The sequence below is a fragment of the Muntiacus reevesi genome, chromosome 11 (assembly GCF_963930625.1).
Source record: "Muntiacus reevesi chromosome 11, mMunRee1.1, whole genome shotgun sequence".
Taxonomy (NCBI): Eukaryota; Metazoa; Chordata; class Mammalia; order Artiodactyla; family Cervidae; genus Muntiacus; species Muntiacus reevesi.
The window spans coordinates 1,449,591-1,467,705 of NC_089259.1; the positions used below are offsets into that span (position 1 = coordinate 1,449,591).

The 18,115-nt window shown below is 37.7% G+C and overlaps 1 protein-coding gene across 3 annotated transcripts in view; it reads right to left on the reverse strand.

Moving 5' to 3' along the window:
• TDRD3 (tudor domain containing 3) overlaps nt 1-18,115 on the reverse strand; it is a 215,591-nt gene that overhangs the window by 83,737 nt on the left and 113,739 nt on the right. For all 3 annotated transcript variants that reach the window (XM_065901983.1, XM_065901982.1, XM_065901984.1), the window contains one exon: nt 17,002-17,151. In XM_065901983.1, coding sequence (XP_065758055.1) covers nt 17,002-17,151 — 150 coding nt within the window. The remainder of the gene's footprint in view (nt 1-17,001; nt 17,152-18,115) is intronic.

An 18,115-nucleotide genomic window follows, 5' to 3' on the forward strand; every position in this document is an offset into this window, starting at 1 on the left:
TACTGGATTAAAAGTCTCATTACTGATTTATTATCTATAGTAATTGCATAATATGCTATATCTTGGGGGCTTCCCAGATGACACAAGTGGTAAAGAATCAGCTTGCCAGTACAGGAGAGGCAGGGAAAACCCCTGAGTCGGGAAGACCCCCTGGAGGAGGAAACGGCAACCCACTCCAGTATTTCTTGCCTGGGAAATCCCATGGATAGGGGAGCCTGGCAGGCTACAGTTCATGGGGTTACAAAGAGTCAGACATGACTGAGCATGCATACACTGCGCCATGCTATACCTTATCAACCATGTATAAAACTTTTGTAGTCCTAGTTCTTATTTTGTCTGACTTATTTGAATATTTCTTTGTATAATGAAATTTGATCTCATTTCTGTTTTATCAAAACCACTGTGGAAACATTAGAACACTGGTTTAGAAAGATATAAATTCATGATTGAAAAGCACCTCATGGTTGTTATTTGTACAATATCAAATTATGCTTCTGGTTATATAATACCTTTATAGTTTTCTAAAAAGCCTAATAAAAGCAGAAGCCAACACTTGATTATTATTAGGGTAACTAGTAATAGTCTTAAAGTGTCTTACAATGACTACAATAAGAAAACATTTCAGATATACATTTAAATAAGACTGAGAAATTAATTTGAATCATATGAAAATATAAAGAAACAGAACCTGAAAAACAGAAAAATGATGTAATATGATCATCAATGGACAACACGATAAATATCTCTATAAGGTAGTTGATACATCACAATATTTAAATTTAACTCAAATCAAAATTAAAACCACATCTTCAGAGATTCATTATTGGATTCATTCAAATTTTGTTACCTGCAATCCAGCAAAAAAAAAAAATTTGAAATGTCTTGATAGTCATTATTTATGTAATCATAAGGAAAAATATGAGTTTATATTAATGTGATACAAAGTTTTTATCAGACTGAGAAACAATGTAGTATATGTAAGAATAGAGGCTTCAGTTCAGTTTAGTTGCTCAGTTGTGTCTAACTCTTTGCAACCCCACGGACTGCAGGACACCAGGCTTCCATGTCCATCATTAACTCCCAGAGCTTGCTCAAACTCATGTCCATTGAGTCGGTAATGCCATCCAACCATCTCATCCTCTGTCGCCCCTTCTCCTCCTGCCTTCAATCTTTCCCAGCATCAGGGTCTTTTCCAATGAGTCAGGTCGTTGCATCAGGTGGCCAAAGTATTGGAGTTTCAGCTTCAGTATCAGTCCTTCCAATGAACATTCAGGACTGATTTCCTTTAGGATGGACTAATAGGACCTCCCTGTAGTCCAAGGGACTCTCAAGAGTCTTCTCCAACACCACAGTTCAAAAGCATCAATTCTTCGGCACTCAGCTTTCTTTATAGTCCAACTCTCACATCCATACATGACTAATGGAAAAACCATAGCACTGACTAGATGGGCCTTTGTCGGCAAAGTAACGTCTCTGCTTTTAACATGCTGTCTAGGTTGGTCATGGCTTTTCTTCCAGGGAGCAAGCATCTTTTAATTTCATGGCTGCAGTCACCATCTGCAGTGATTTTGGAGCCCCCCAAAATAAAGTCTCTCACTGTTTCCCCACCCATTTGCCATGAAGTGATGGGACCAGATGCCATGATCTTCGTTTTTTGAATATTGAGTTTTAAGCCAACTTTTTCACTCTCCTCTTTCACTTTCATTAAGAGGCTCTTCAGTTGCTCTTCACTTTCTGCCATAAGGGTGGTGTCATCTGCATATCTGAAGTTATTGATATTTCTCCCAGCAATCTTGATTCCAGCTTGTGCTTCATCCAGCCTGGCATTTTGCTTGATGTACTCTGCATATAAGTTAAATAAGCAGGGTGACAATATATAGCCTTAACGTACTCCTTTCCCAATTTGAAAGCAGTCCATTGTTCCATGTCCGGTTCTAACTGTTGCTTCTTGACCTGCATACAGGTTTCTCAAGAGGCAGGGAAGGTGGTCTGATATTCCATCTCTTTCAGAATTTTCAGCAGTTTGTTGTGATCTAGAGTCATAGACTTTGGTGTAATCAAAAAAGTAGAAGTAGATGTTTTTCTGTAATTGTCTTGCTTTTTCTATGATCCAGAGGATGTTGGTAATTTGATCTCTGGTTCCTCTGCCTTTTTAAAATCCATCTTGAACATCTGGAAGTTCACAGTTCACGTACTGTTGAAGCCTGGCTTGGAGAATTTTGAGCATTACTTTGCTAGCGTGTGAGATGAGTGCAACTGTGCATAAGTTTGAACATTCTTTGGCACTGCCCTTCTTTGGGATTGGAATGAAAACTGACCTTTTCCAGTCCTGTGGCCACTGCTGAGTTTTCCAAATTTGCTGGCATGCTGAATGCAGCACTTTCACAATATCATCTTTTAGGATTTGAAATAGCTCAAATGGAATTCCATCGCCTCCACTAGCTTGTTCATAGTGATGCTTCCTAAGGCCCACTTGACTTCATATTCCAGGATGTCTGGCTCTAGGTGAGTGATCACACCATCATGGTTATCTGGGTCATGAAGATCTCTTTTGTATTCTTCTTTGTATTCTTGCCACTTCTTCTTAATATCTTCTGCTTCTGTTAGGTCCATACCATTTCTGTCTTTTATCTGCCCATCTTTGAATGAAATGTTCCCTTGGTATCTCTAATTTTCTTGAAGAGACCTCTAGTCTTTCCCATTCTATTGTTTTCCTCTAATTAAATCTCTGCTGAGTCACTTCCTAGTTCCAGCCCTCAGGCAAGTCACTTAACTTCTACTTTCCATAAGCTCTGGGTTTCTCATCCTTAAAACAGGAATAAGAATTTCCTGCTGGTCCAGTGGTTAAGTCTCCACGCTTCCACTCCACAAAGTACAGATCTGATTCCTTGTTAGGAACTAAGATTCCACATGTCACACTGCACTGTCAACAAAAAAACCTACCTCATTGGGATAATGGGAGGGTTAAATAACATCATCACATAAAGTAATGAATTCAGTAACTGGCACATGGTAAACACTCATAACAGAAAGATGGCAACATTGCTGTTTTAATATAATAGAACAGAGTTACCCGAAAAGTCTGAAGCCTGACCTGTTCCAAATTAAATATATTTCCAGAATTTAAATTCTGTAACTCCAAAAGTGCCTTTTTTTTTGGTGCCAGTGAAATAGTTCCATCTTCTGGAGACATTTCTTTATTATTTTCTTTCCATTTTATGGATTAAGGAACAAGATAAATAGCATTTTCAGAACTGCTTTTCATTGCTGTAAAATAGTTGTTCCTCATTAAACATACAAATATCTAAAGACATCACAACATAAACATTACCCATGAGGTAACTGATGTGAATCAGGCATCTGTGAGACCATCATGACCATGAAACCTAAGGGGGCCTTCATGCGGTCTAGCAATTGTAGTACATTCTCCTAGGCCATTCACCTCCCAATCTTCCCAACCACTATTTCACATGTCTCCTAGCCCCTCAAACTTCAAACATCTTCTCCCTCATTGTGACTGTATGACCATGCTTACTTCCTCACTGGAAAAACTAAAATAACCATTAAAGAACTTACATAGATTTTTACCACATCAACCCACTCACTGATATCTGTACATCTATAGTTTATCTTACCACCATCTATACAGAATGTGAAGAGAATGAACGACTTCCCTAACTCTACATTAATTTTCAAGCCACATCTTACAGAATGTTTAACAGCCCTTGATAAATTCAATACATCACACTCCATGATATGATTTCTGTATTCTCTTGTTTAATTCCTAACTTACTGGTCACACCTTGGCTGGTTCAACTTCTTTCATTCAGCTGGTAAGGTTAAAATGCTAAAGGGTTTATTCCTTATCCTCTTCCCTTCCCTTCAGCTCCCATTCCCTTGAGGATCACATGTGACCTCATGATTTTAAATATCATTCATACGCATTTCACTCTCAAATGCATACATCCATCTCAAACCTCACCCTTTACCTTACTGTCTCGCTGCCTATTAGACATTACCAGGTGGATGCCTGAAAGGCACCTCAGTGTTAACACGTTCAAAACAGAACACCGTGTTCAAACCCTGTCATTTCCAATTCAAAGTAAGCAACTTTAACCTGCTAATTTTTCAGGGCAAAATCCTTGAAGTCTTTTGTAAAACCTCTTTTCACAAGCTCTGTATTTAGTCTCTCAGAAACTCTGATGGTTTTATTTTTCAAAATAGCTGAATCTGAACAGTTCACGCTACCTATTACAGCTGCCATCACTACCAAAACTTTTTCTCCCCCTGGACTATTTCAATAATTCCCTAACTTGTATGATTCCCATCTTCCCTTTCTGAACACAACAGCCAGAATTAGACTTTCTAAATGTAGGTCAGCTGATGTATTGATGTGTTGACAACCCTCCAAAGACTCCTCATTTCCTTCTGACTGTCTTTAAGATGGCTTAAAGGGCCCTACATAAGCTAAACTCCATTATCACTCCTGATTTTATATTCTAGAATTTGTCCCTCTGTCTTCTCTGCTTCTACTCGTCACAGTGCTATTCCTTCAACATAAACTCCTGCTTTAGAGCCTTTGCAGCGGCTTTTCCTTCTCCCTGGAACACTCTTCTCAGATAACCATGTCACTAATTCTTACCACCTTCGATTCTTGACACAAATTTCACCATCTTGAAGCCTAATCAAATTTCTCTATTTAAGGCTGAAATTTGCAATTTACTTATTATGTTTCTATTATTTATTATCCTTACTAGAATATAAACTATATAAGAATTTCAAAGAATTCTCAATTTCTGACCATCCTATTTTATTTTTATCTTTTTTATTTCCACAGTCCAGTAATTTATTTTAAATTTGAATAATTTCTAATTCCACAAACAAAACTACTGAAGAACAGCAATATTTTGCTTGAATTCTTTCTTCTGTATACTCAGTGATCCAAAACACCACAATATCCAACATACACAAACCTCAGGAAGGGTTAGTAAATACACACAGATTGGAATCACAATGCTCTTTGCTCCTGAATGGAATGGTCCCACAGAAAAAGGACTGGATACAGCACAAGGTAAGGGCGCCTGTTATATGTGAAGTGAGCAGAAAACACTAGCATTTTCTGTATGCGTCCTGAGGAAACCTGCATAGGTTAGAGGGCCTTTTATGCTCACTTAAAAGTCAGCCAAGTTGTCTGTAATTCATTTTTCAAACAATTTGGACAGCACTGCGATCCCATGTAGGATATGCTCATTAGTGTTGTCTTTGTTGACACTGAAAATCTTGCATGGTCATATACGAGTGTTTTGGTTTCAGCTTTTCTTTGAATAAAAGAGATTTAAATGCACTTAAACAATACATATTGCAAGCTGTTCACATACACTAAATTTAGGAGATTCGATTTATTAGAGTTTTTTTTTTTTCTTTAAATACTACAGACTGCAAATCAGGTTCTTCAAGCAGTTCTTCAAAAAAGAATGAGGTAGGAGGAAGAAAAGCCCAAGTGAATAAAACATTGAAACTATTCCCCGTTGAAAATAAATTCTACAATGATGCAGAATGTGAAATAAGCTTTTAACATAAGTGATCTGAGTTTATAGTTAGAAACAAAAAGTAGTCCTTCATGAAATAAAGGTTAAGAGAACATGCGCCTGTTTTTCCCATTATAAACTGAGAAGTGGGCAGAGACGATGTTTTGGTATGAAAATAGGTGACTACAGATCAGCTTTCCATCTCACATGCCGTACCCAAAGCCAGGCTGTGGCTGCCCGTAGGGTGGTGCAGAGTAACCATAAGCGAAAGCTGCCTGCGGAGGGATTGCAACACTGTGTCCTGCTGTCAGCATCAACTGGGGCTGACCATAAACAATAGGCTGCGTTGCTGTAGCTTGTTCCTTTTCTCAGTGATTCTGAAGCATCTAACTCTGTCAAGTATTCCTTCATGACTTGAATGAAATACAGCATGGCAAAAGCCGTAATATTGTGCCTCTATGCAATTTCCAGGATAACATCTGGCCTTAAAAGATCAAAACCAGCAAAGAGACACACTCCAGAGCACTCTCTTCTTTCTTCCTGCAAAACCCACTGTAGGAGCTCTTCAGCCAATTCAGTATCTTCAGATTCAGAGGCATACTGCATTGTGTCCGTGTACAGGCTATCTTTCTCACACAGCTCCACACTGTTTCCAGCGATTATTGCCTTTGAAGAGGTAAGCAGCGATCCTTCTGAACTCAGTGACTTCATGCTTTTCCAAACGCTGACTCTCTCCTGGCCTCTCCCCATATTCACAAGTCTCTCTGTCTGCTTCTCCATTACTGCCCTGTAAATAAATTCTTCAGTACCATTTTTCTAGAAGCCATTTATATGTGTTAGAATACAATATTTATCTTTCTCTTTCTGACTTACTTCACTCTGTATTATAGGTTCTAGATTCATCCACCTCATCAGAACTGACTCAAATGTGTTCCTTTTGATGGCTGAGTAATATTCCATTGTGGATACGTACCAAAACTTCTTTATCCATTCATCTGTCGATAGACATCCAGGTTGCTTCCATTTTCCAGCTATTGTAAATAGTGCTGCAATGAACAATGGGATACATTTGTCCTTTTCAATTTTGGTTTCCTCAGGGTATATGCCTAGGAGTAGGATTGCTGGGTCATATGGTGGTTTTATTCCTAGTTTTTTAAGGAATATCCATATCATCTTCCATAGTGGCTATATCAATTTACAGTCCCACCAGCAGTGCAAGAGGGCTCCCTTTTCTCCACACCCTCTCTAGCATTTATTGTTTGTAGACTTTTTGATGATGGTGATTCTGGCTGGTGAGAGGTAGTCTGATTTGCATTTCTCTAATAATGAGTGGTGCTGAGCATCTTTTCATGTGTTTGTTAGCCATCTGTATGTCTTCCTTGGAAAAATGTCTGTTTAGGTCTTTTCCCCACTTTTTGATTGGCTTGTTTTTCTTGTATTGAGTTGTATGAGCTGCTTGTATATCTTTGAAATTAATCCTTTGTCAGTTGTTTCAGTTGCTATTATTTTCTCCCATTCTGAGGGTTGTCTTTTCACCTGGCTTATAGTTTCCTTTGCTGTGCAAAAGCTTTTAAGTTTAATCAGATCCCACTTGTATACTTTTGTTTTTACTTCCATTACTCTAGGGAAGAGGGTCATAGAGGATCTTGTTTTGATTTATGTCATCAAGTGTTCTGCCTATGTTTTCCTCCGAGAGTTTTATAGTTTCTGGTCTTATATTTAGGTCTTTAAGTCATTTTGAGTTTATCTTTGTGCATGGTGTTAGGAAGTGTTTTAATTTCATTCTTTTACATGGAGCTGTACAGTTTTCAGAGCACCATTTGTTGAAGAGGCTATCTTTGCCCCATTGTATATTCTTGCCTCCTTTGTTGAAATTAAGGTACCCGTAGGTGCATGGGTTTATTTCTGGGCTTCCTATCTTGTTCCATTGGTCTATATTTCTGTTTTTGTGCCACTACCATGCTGTCTTAATGACTGTAGCTTTGTAGTATAGTCTGAAGTCGTGAAGGTTGATTCCTCCAGCTCCATTCTTCTTTCTCAAGACTGCTTTGGCAATTCAGGGTCTTTTGTGTTTCCATATGAATTGTGAAATTTTTTGTTCTAGTTCTGCGAAAAATGCCATTGGTAATTTGATAGGGATTGCACTGAATCTGTAGATTGTGTTTGGTAGTATAGTCATTCTTTCTACCCAGGAACATGGAATCTCTATCTGTTTAATTTGTCTTTGATTTCTTTCATCAGGAACTGATGATTCTTTCTACCCAGGAACGTGGACTCTCTATCTGTTTGTCTTTGATTTCTTTCATCAGTGTCTTATAGTTTTCTGTGTACAGTTCTTTTGTCTCCTTAGGTAAGTTTATTCCTAGATATTTAATTCCTTTTGTTGCAATGGTGAATGGGATTGATTCCTTAACTTCTCTTTCTGATTTTTCATTGTCAGTATATAGAAATGCAAGTGATTTTTGTGTATTGATTTTGTATCCTGCAACACTGCTCAATTCACTGATTAGCCCTAGTAATTTTCTGATACTATCTTTAGGGTTTTCTGTGTACAGTATCATGTCATCTGCAAACAGTGAGAGCTTTACTTCTTTTCCGATCTAGATTCCTTTTATTTCCTTTTCTTCTCTGACTGCTATAGGTAAGACTTCCAGAACTATGTTGAATAATAGTGGGGAAAGTGGGCACCCTTGTCTTGTTCCTGATCTTAGGGGGAATGCTTTCAGTTTTTCACAATTGAGAACAATGTAAGCTGTAGGCTTATCATGTATGGCCTTTACTATGTTGAGGTAAGTTCCTTCTATGCCCATTTTTTGAAGAGTTTTAATCATAAATGGGTGCTGAATTTTGTCAAAGGCTTTTACTGCATCCACTGAGATTATCATATGGTTTTCATCTTTCAGTTTGTTAATATGGTGTATCACATTGATTGATTTGCATATATTGAACAATCTTTGCATCCCTGGAATAAATCCAACTTGATCATGGTATATGAGCTTTTTAATGTGTTGCTGAATTCTGTTTGCTAAAATTTTGCCAAGGAATTTTGCATGTATGTTCATCAGTGATATTAGCCTATAGTTTTCTTTTTTTATGTTGTCCTTGTTGGTATCAGGGTGATGGTGGCCATGTAGAATGAGCTTGGAAATGTTCCTTCCTCTGCAATTTTTTGAAAGAGTTTTAGAAGGATAGGCATTAGCTCTTTTTGAAATGTTTGACACAATTGTCCTGTGAAGCCATGTGGTCCTGGGCTTTTGCTTCTTGGGAGATTTTTGATCACAGCTTTAATTTCAGTGCTTATAATTGAGTTGTTCATAATTTTTATTTCTTCTTGGTTCAGTCTTGGAAGATTGAACTTTTCTAAGAATCTGTCCATTTCTTCCAGATTATCCATTTTATTGCCATATAGTTGTTCAAAATAGTCTCTTATAATCCTTTGTATTTCTACGTTGTCTAACATTTCTGGATTGTTGTAACCTCTCCTTTTTCATTTCTAATTTTGTTGATTTGGTTCTTCTCTCTTTTTTTTCTTGATGAGTCTGGATAAAGATTTGCCAATTTTGTTTATCTTCTCAAAGAACCAGCTTTTAATTTTATTAATCTTTACTACTGTTTCTTTCATTTCTTTTTCATTTATTTCTGCTCAGATCTTTATGATTTCTTTCCTTCTACTAATTTCGGGGGGGGGGGGGAGGGCTGTTCTTCTTTTTCCAGTTGTTTTAGGTGTAAATTTAGGTTGTCTATTCGATGTCTTTCTTATTTCTTGAGGTAGGATTGTATTGCTATAAACTTCCCTCTTAGAACTGCTTTAGCTGCATCCCATAGGTTTGAGTTGTCATGCTTTCATTGTCATTTGTTTCTAGAAATTTTTTGATTTCCCTTTTGACTTCTCCAGTAACCTGTTGGTTAATTAGAAATGTGTTGTTTAATCTCCATGTGTTTGTGTTTCTTACAGTTTTTTTTCCTTGTAATTGATACCTAGTCTCATAGTGTTGTGGTCAGAAAAGATGCTTGATACAAATTCAATTTTCTTAAATTTACTGAGGTTTGATTTGTGACCCAAGAAGTGGTATATCCTGCAGAATGTTCCATGTGCACTTGAGAAGAAGATGTATTCTGCATTGGAATGGAATGTCCCGAAGATATCAATGAGATTCATCTCATCTAATGTATCATTTAAGACTTGTGTTTCCTTATTTTGTTAAGATAATCTGTCCATTGGTGTGAGTGGGGTGTTAACATCTCCTATTATTATTGTGTTACTGTCAATTTCTCCTTTTACGTCTGTTAGTGTTTGTCTTATGTATTGAGGTGCTCCTATGATGGGTGCATAGATATTTGCGATTGTTGTGTCTTACTCTTGGACTGATACCTTGATCATTATGTAGTGTCCTTCCTTATGTCTTGTAATATTCTTTATTTTAAGGTCTATTTTGTCTGATACGAGGATTGGTACTCCAGCTTTCTTTTGCTTCCCATTTGCATGGAATATATTTTTCAATCCTCTTACTTTCAGTCTTTATGTGTCTTTAGATCTGAAGTGCGTTTCTTGTAAACAGCATATATATGGGTCTTATTTCTCTATCTGTTCAGCCAGTCTGAGTCTCTTGGTTGGCGCATTTAATCCATTTACATTCAAAGTAATTATTGATATATATGTTCCTATTGCCATTTCCTCAATTGTTTGGGGTTGGTTTTGTAGATCTTTTTACTTCTCTTGTATTTCTTGACTATATAAGTCAGTTTAACATTTGTTGTAAAGCTGGTTTGGTGGTACTGAATTCTCTTAACTTCTGCTTGTCTGAAAAGCTTTTTATTGCTCCATTAATTTTGAATGAGACCCTTTCTGGGTACAGTAATCATGGTTGTAGATTTTTCCCTTTCAGTACTTTAAATATATCCTGCCATTCCCTTCTGGCCTGTAGAGTTTCTACTGAGAGATCAGCGTAGGGGTTTCCCTTGTACGTTATTTGTTGCTTCTCCCTTGTTGCTTTTAATATTCTTTCTTTGTGTTTATCTTTGCTAGTTTGATTCGTATGTGTCTTGGCGTGTTTCTCCTTGGTTTTATCCTCTATTGGACTCTTTGTGCCTCTTGGACTTAACTGATTACCTCCTTTACCATGTTGGGGAAATTTTCAACTACAATCTCTTCAAAAATTTTCTCATACCCTTTCTTTTTCTCTTCTTATTCTGGGACCCCTGTAATTCAAATATTGGTGCATTTGATATTGGTTCAGAGGTCTCTAGACCATCCTCAGTTCTTTTCATTCTTTTTACTTTATTCTGCTCTTCAGAAGTTATTTCCAACATTTTATCATCCAGCTCACTGATTTGGTCTTCTGCTGCAGATATTCTGGTACTGATTCCTTCTAGAGTATTTTTAATTTCAGTAATTGTGTTGTTTGTCTCTGTATGCTAATTCTATAATACTTCTAGGTCTTTGTTAATTAATTCTTGCATTTTCTCCATTTTGTTTTCAAGGTTTTTTGATCTTCTTTCCTATCATTATTCTGAACTCTTTTTCAGGTAGTTTGCCTATTTCCTCTTCATTTATTTGGACTTCTGTGTTTCTGGTTTGTTACTTCATTTGTGTAGTATTTCTCTGCCTTTTTATTTTTATTTTTTTAACTTATTGTGTTTGAGGTCTCCTTTTCCCAGGCTTCAAGGTTGAATTCTTTCTTCCTTTTGGTTTCTGCCCTCCTACGGTTGGTCCAGTGATTTGTGAAAGCTTCCTATAGGGTGATATTTGTGCTGAGTTTTTTGTTTGTTTGTTTTTCCTCTGATGGGCAAAGCTGAGTGAGGTGGTAATTCTGTCTGCTGATGACTGGGTTGTATTTTTGTTTTATTTGTTGTTTAGATGAGGCATCCTGCACAGGTGCTACTGGTGTTTGGGTGATGCCAGGTCTTGTATTCAAGTGGTTTCCTTTGTGTGAGTTCTCACTGTTTGATACTCCCTAGGGTTAGTTCTCTGGTAGTCTAGGGTTTTGGAGTCAGTGCTCCCACTCCAAAGTCTCAAGGCTTGATCTCTGGTCAGGAACGAAGATTCTACAAGTGGTTTGTTATGGCATTAAGTGAGATTAAAACAAATATACAAAAACGAGAAACTAAAGATGAATCCCTGACAAATGGCAATTACAAAATCAGACAAATAATAATTAAAAAAATGGAATATACTCATATACATATACACCCATGAGCAAAGTCAATACAGTCCAACAAAAATAAAGTACAATAGATTGACCTAGTGAACAAAGGAAATAAAAATTATATTTAACAGGTAAGAACAAAACTAACTAAAGTACCAACTGGAAAACAAAACTAAAGCAAGGCACCAAGTGGGAAATAAAGCAATGAAAACAAAACTAACAAACATGTTGAGAGGAAAGGAAAGAAAGAAAAGAAAGAAAGAATAGATATGCAAAGTTAAATAAAGGTAGATTACGAAGATTTACATATATTAAAGACTAACTGCAAGGCAAAAAGAACAGTAGGAAAGGCAAAGGAATAAATGTAGAAAGAATATAATATGTTTAAAAAAATTAAAATTATAAAAAAGAGGAAAAAAACAGAAAAAGAAAGAAAAAGGGAAAAAAAAAAAAAGGAAAATTCCATAGAACTGCAAAAGTCCAATAAAGAGGCACAGGTTTATCACAACAGTAAAAAATGTGACTGAGAAAAAAAAGCTCAAAAGCTTAATTAGATTTCACAGTGCCCATAAAATTGACAACTGCATCAGAGAGGCAAAAAGAAGGGGAAAAAAGAGAAAAAAAATCCAAAAGAATCTATAAAACAAGTCAAAACACAAGAAAAATAAATGTTTGTCTTGAATCACTGCTCAAGAGTTCTTTCCCTTGCTGGGAGTCGCAGTCCACCTCACCTCCCTAGCATGCCCTCCAACACTCTGCTGATCTCTGGACCTACTGTGGGGGCAGCTCAGATTCTAATCTGGTCCTACTCCTGTATGTTCTTGCTTGCAATGCACAGCTATCAGAACTAGTGATTTCTTTTGTGGGCGCTCTCAATGAGCTTTGATAAAGAGTCTGCCTAGCTAATCGTGTGGATTTAATGCACAGCTTGTACAGCTGGTGGGAAGGTTTTGGGTTTTTTCCTTAATCACACTGTCCCTGGGTTTCAACTGCGGTTTTATTTTCATCCATACATGTGGGTCATCCACTGGGGTTTGCTCCAGAGGACTTGGGTTTGCCCCTATGAGGGTCAAGTGTGGAGATGATGCAGCTGCTTGGGTCGCAGGGGTTCTGGCAGCACCAGGTATTTAGGAGAGCTGGCGGCTAGGGCAGCAGGAAATACAGTACTCTAGAAGGATATGGCAACCAGTATTGGCCAGTACGCTCCAGTATTCTTGGCTGGAGAACCCCCCGCCCCCCACTCCCTGACAGAGAAGCCTGGCAGGCCAGTCTACAGGGTCACAAAGAGCCCAGACATGACTGAAGCGACCCTGCATGCACAGACACAAGACTTTTTTTGCCTGTGGCAGCTCTGCCCATGACAGTTGGGCGTGAAAGTGGCTCAGCTGCTTGGCTTGCGGGGACCCTGGCGGCGCTAAGTGTGCAGGGACACAGACTGCCTCCGCCGCAGGAGGTATGGCCTGATCAGAGTTTTTTTTCAAGCCTCTTGTAGCTGGTGATCAGCAGGCCTCTTTGGCTAGTCTTTTTCTGTAGCTCCACCTGTTCGGGCACCTAGAGGGCTCCCTTGCCTGGGGTTCTTCTCTGTTATTCGGCAAGTCAGGCACATAGAGGGGCCCCTGGGCTGGGGTCTTACTCTGTAAATCAGTGTGCCAGGCACTTCAAGTGGCACCCTGGGTCAGGCGCTACTCTATAGTTTGGCACATCAGGCACTTAAAGGGCACCCTGGATGGGGTCCTACTCTGTAGTTCAGGGCATCAGGTGTTTGATGGGTCAGCCTCTCCATTGTTCAGCTGCCAATGGTGGAGTGTGGAGAGAGAGGCTATGGCGATGGCTGCAGCCCCTACGCATGACTCAGCCGTATCCCTTGCTTCCATGGCTGCCTGGCTTTCCTCCACAGGCATGTCCCACCACAATCTCCTCCCTCCTATCCCCTCAATCCGTCTCTCTGCAGTCAACAGCAACCCTTACCCTGGCTGCTCCACAATCCCTAGACTCCACCTCCCAGCAGCTGCGCCTTCCAGGAGACCTGCATCCCTGTCTGGGGTATGTATGGCTGCGGCAAGGACTGTCTGATTCTCATTCCACTTAGGCTGTCACAGATCAGCTTCCTCACTCTCAGCCTTAAATGTTTCTCTTCTGACTCAGACAATTGCCCTGATGTGGAGATCGGACCCCTGCTTCAGTTCCCCCTCCCGCCGAGGGCAGGTCCAGTCCTACTAACACTCCTGTTTTTCCCCCTAGCTCCTTCGTCCTACCGAGTTTTGTGTGGTTCTATATATTCTTTTCCGCTGGTCAGGTGCTCCTGTCCGCTCTCAGCTGGTGTTCTGTGTGCACTTCTGTGTCTGAAGGTGTGTTCCTGATGTAACTGTGGAGAGAGATGTACTCCACGTCCACCCATTCCTCTGCCGTCTTGTACTCCTCCTCTGACCATCCTATTTTAAATTGCACCCCCCCAACTCCCCTCACCAACCAACACTTTCCTAACTGCCCATCCTACTTTACTTTTGCCCATGGCACTTAGCAACTTCTAAACTACCATATAATTTACATACTTATTACTATGCCAGTCTGTCTAACTTACTAAAAGGTAAGCTTGATAAAGGCAGAAATCTTTTGTATATTTAGTCATTGTTTAAACCAAGGCATTTAAGATACTTCCTGGCATATTACAGGTTCTCAAAAAAATATTTGTTGAATGAAGGACTAAAGGAAGAAAGGAATGAAAAACATCACTTGGTCACCTGCAGTAGATTTCACCAAATCCACATTAAGTGGTTAAATAGATGAACATAAAATATCTTTCCAGGGAAATGTTATATAATTTTGCTTTTTAGACACTCATTAAATATGAATTTGTATGTGTATACTCACTCAACTGTATAGAAAGATACATAGACACAGATATAATCTTCTACTGTAATACATGTAGGTTAGTCCCAGAATTGTCACTGGGTAACTTTGGGCACGTTCCTATAGTTTTGAGCCTCCAATCAACTCTTACATATAAACTGAAAAGCTGAAATTCTGCTTTAGAAAACTATGATTCTTTATTTACAAATACTTATGGGAAAATAAAATGTGATCAATTATGACTTTAAAAAATGAAGCCTAATACCATATATTAACTAGAGTCCAGTAAATAGACATCAAACAAAATTTTGGAAAGAAAGTTTGTCTGAGAAATATGTAAATCAAAATAATACCTTTGCTACAATCATTAAGAAACTGATATATTCCCAATATCCTCTTCTGAAACTCCACAATTTTAACAGTTTTTGGGAAAGGAAGAAATACATTTTATGCTAACTGGATAAAATGAATTAATTTCAGAGATATTAAAATGATTTTTAAACGTGCCTTAGAGAAAACACTGAGGAATAGCAATAGTCACATTTATGGAAGGCTTTTAGGAAAAGAATGAGGAGAGCGTGGCAACCACTCCAGCGTTCTTGCCTGGAGAACCCCCATGGTCCATGGCGTCACAGAGTCAGACACGACTGAGGGACGAAGCACAGCACAGCAAAGGCATACTGAGCCTGGAGCTGCAGTCTATGGGGTCGCGCAGAGTTGGACCCCACTGAAGTGACTTAACAGCCTAACACTGTAACTGAGGCTGTGAAGCTACAACTAGGGATCTCCTCTGCATCATTCCAGCACTGTTCCTTAGTTAGGATATGGCTGTGATCTTATGCTTGCGATGCCTGACTTCTACCCTAGTTCAACATTAGCTTAGCTTGCTGAATGAAGAAAACTGTTGGTGCTCACTGAGACTGAAGATTAGTTAGCTGTTCTATAAACCTCACCCTTGTTCCTTATTCTCCAGAAATAGTTAACCAAAGATTTATGACTTAGATAATGTTCCAATCACAAGTGAGACTTGATAGCTACTTGGAATTGGGTGATCAAGACAATCATCTCTGAAAATAGAAGATAGCCCCCTCCCTATGAGCACCGTAGCCCTTTCCTCTTTCCCCTATGTAATCTCCAAGCAAACCCTGGCAAGTTGGGAGCTGGCTTTTTGGAACATACTCCCACCTTTCTCTTCAGAATTTTCATCCTCCTCAATAAAGCCATATTTCCTTTTAATCAACACTCTCAGGATTGGATTCTTGAATGATAAAGCAGCTGAACAGGAATTCGGTAACAACATCATGACCTGTGCCATGTAGTATCCTAAGTGTTTTAAATATTAGCAATTTTAATTCTTACAGTAAACATATGAAGTAGGTACTACTGCTATCATCTTTTCATAGATAAATAAAATATGGTACAAAATGTAAGTAATCTATCCAAGTTCTCAGAAGTATATGCTTCTAGGCTGTCTGATTCCAGAATTTGTGCTCTTGTCCCACTGCTATCATCTTTTCATAGGTAAAGAGTATGGTAAAAAATTTAAGTTATCTATCCAAGTTCTCAGTAGTATATTCTTCTAGGCTGCCTGATTCTAGAATTTGTGCTCTTGTCCGCCTATCATAAACAGATAGTAGAATGACACTGTGGGAAGAACTACCAAAATTTAAGAAGTCCCCTCTTAAATTTTGAATTTAAATAGGAAAAAAATTGTTAGCTAAAGTTTATTGCTGGTTTTAAATAAAGAAATTTATTTCAATATCACTGGTTAAGAAAATACTGTTTAAGCAACCAACTAATTCATGAACTAAAATTTCTTATAGAAAGCTACAAATCAATAAATAACTAGAGAAACAACCTATTTCAAATAAGTAAGAAATTAAAAATAATGAAAAGAAAATCTTTTGTCTAATAATGATAAATAAGAGAGGGTATGTATAAATGCACATTTAATCCAAAGATAAAAACTGTTTTTTACTATACATTAGGTTTAAGAATGAAAACTGACAAAACTGTTAATCCTGAGCCATTGATTTACCTTCTAGTTTTTACCTGAACCCCCCTCCAAGGTTTCTACTATAGGTGAAAACTTTCCTCAGAAATATCATCTATCCCAACTAATAATAGGAACCCCTCTACCATTAAAAAAAAAAAAAAAGTTACTGTGTTCACTGTGTTCAGTTGTATACTGTTAAGTTAAAAAGAAAAGAAGGAGAAAAGAAGGGTGGTTTGTCAGCAAAAGCAACTTAATGGAATTGTTAAGGAGACTCGGAAAAGGAATGTTTACAAGTAAAATGGTGTAAGCTTAAGACTCCAAAAGGTACCAGGATATTCTCTACTGATAGAATATGGAAAAAGAATGTCAAAAGTTTGTTCAATTAGTTACTTTATGTGAAAAAACAATAATGATTGTGAGTAATCTAAATAGAACATAAAGGCAAGGAATAAGAGAAATTTGCAATGATTTAGCTTCTTACTTCTTTGCTCTTTGCAACTTCTGCGATGGCAGCAGTCCTTTGCTTTTCAAATTCATCATTATCATTTGGAGGTTTGACAGGCATTGTCACTTGTAATGTCTTTCTTCGATCAAGTTCTCTGCTATCCACTTGTATATGAGACACACACTTCTGGTAACAATAAATAAAAACAAAATGCTTCAGTAATATCAGAAGGGATACAACTGCTTGTAAGAAAGTGTATATCTTCAAAAGAAGTCAGTCACAACAAGTAAGAGTCCATAAAAATATAACTCTATAACCAGATTTTAAAATAAAGGTAGAAAACTAACTGAAGTAACTTTAACTGTAACTAGTAAATGAAAGCTACACTAAATATAGCCATCTAAAAGGGGGGAGCATATTTAAAACCTTCATTAAACCAAAAGTTCTAAGCTTCATTTTAGGATAATGATTTAAAATAATTAAAAATTTCAAACAGTCTAGACTATTGCACAAGAAGAAAATTTGGTTTTTTATTAAGAGCTGATTTCCACATTATGTCACAACATCCATGAGGGTTAAGTAGTATAGTTACTTTTACATATAGAATGATGTCTTTCAACTTATAAACCAAATCAAAAGCTAAAAACATACTCTCTCCCCCAATCAGGCTGCAAAGTTGTGGGATTTTAGTCTCTTGAGACAAATGAAGAAAGCCCTCAATGATTAAAATAAGCCCTGAATTCAATGCTCCCTTTTAATCCTAGCAGCAAAACTCCTATAAAATGAACCTTTTTCAACTCAATAATTTTAAAGAGGAAGAAAAATATGCTTTCAAATAAATTCAAATAAATACAGATGTTCAATAATATACATATAACATAGCTGATTCCAACACACAGCCAGCATACTCTGTCTTTAACCAATGTACAAGGCTAAGATGCTGAATAAGAGATTTTCACGATGAACTTCATAAACAAATAACATTATTGAAACTGTAACTTTTAACATACTTCCTAATTCCAAAGAGTATAGCTACTTTTACACATAGAAAGATGTCTTTGAACTTATAAACCAAATCAAAAGCTAAAAACATACTTTCTCCCTCAGTCAGGCTGCAAAGTTGTGGGATTTTAGTCTCTTGAGACAAATT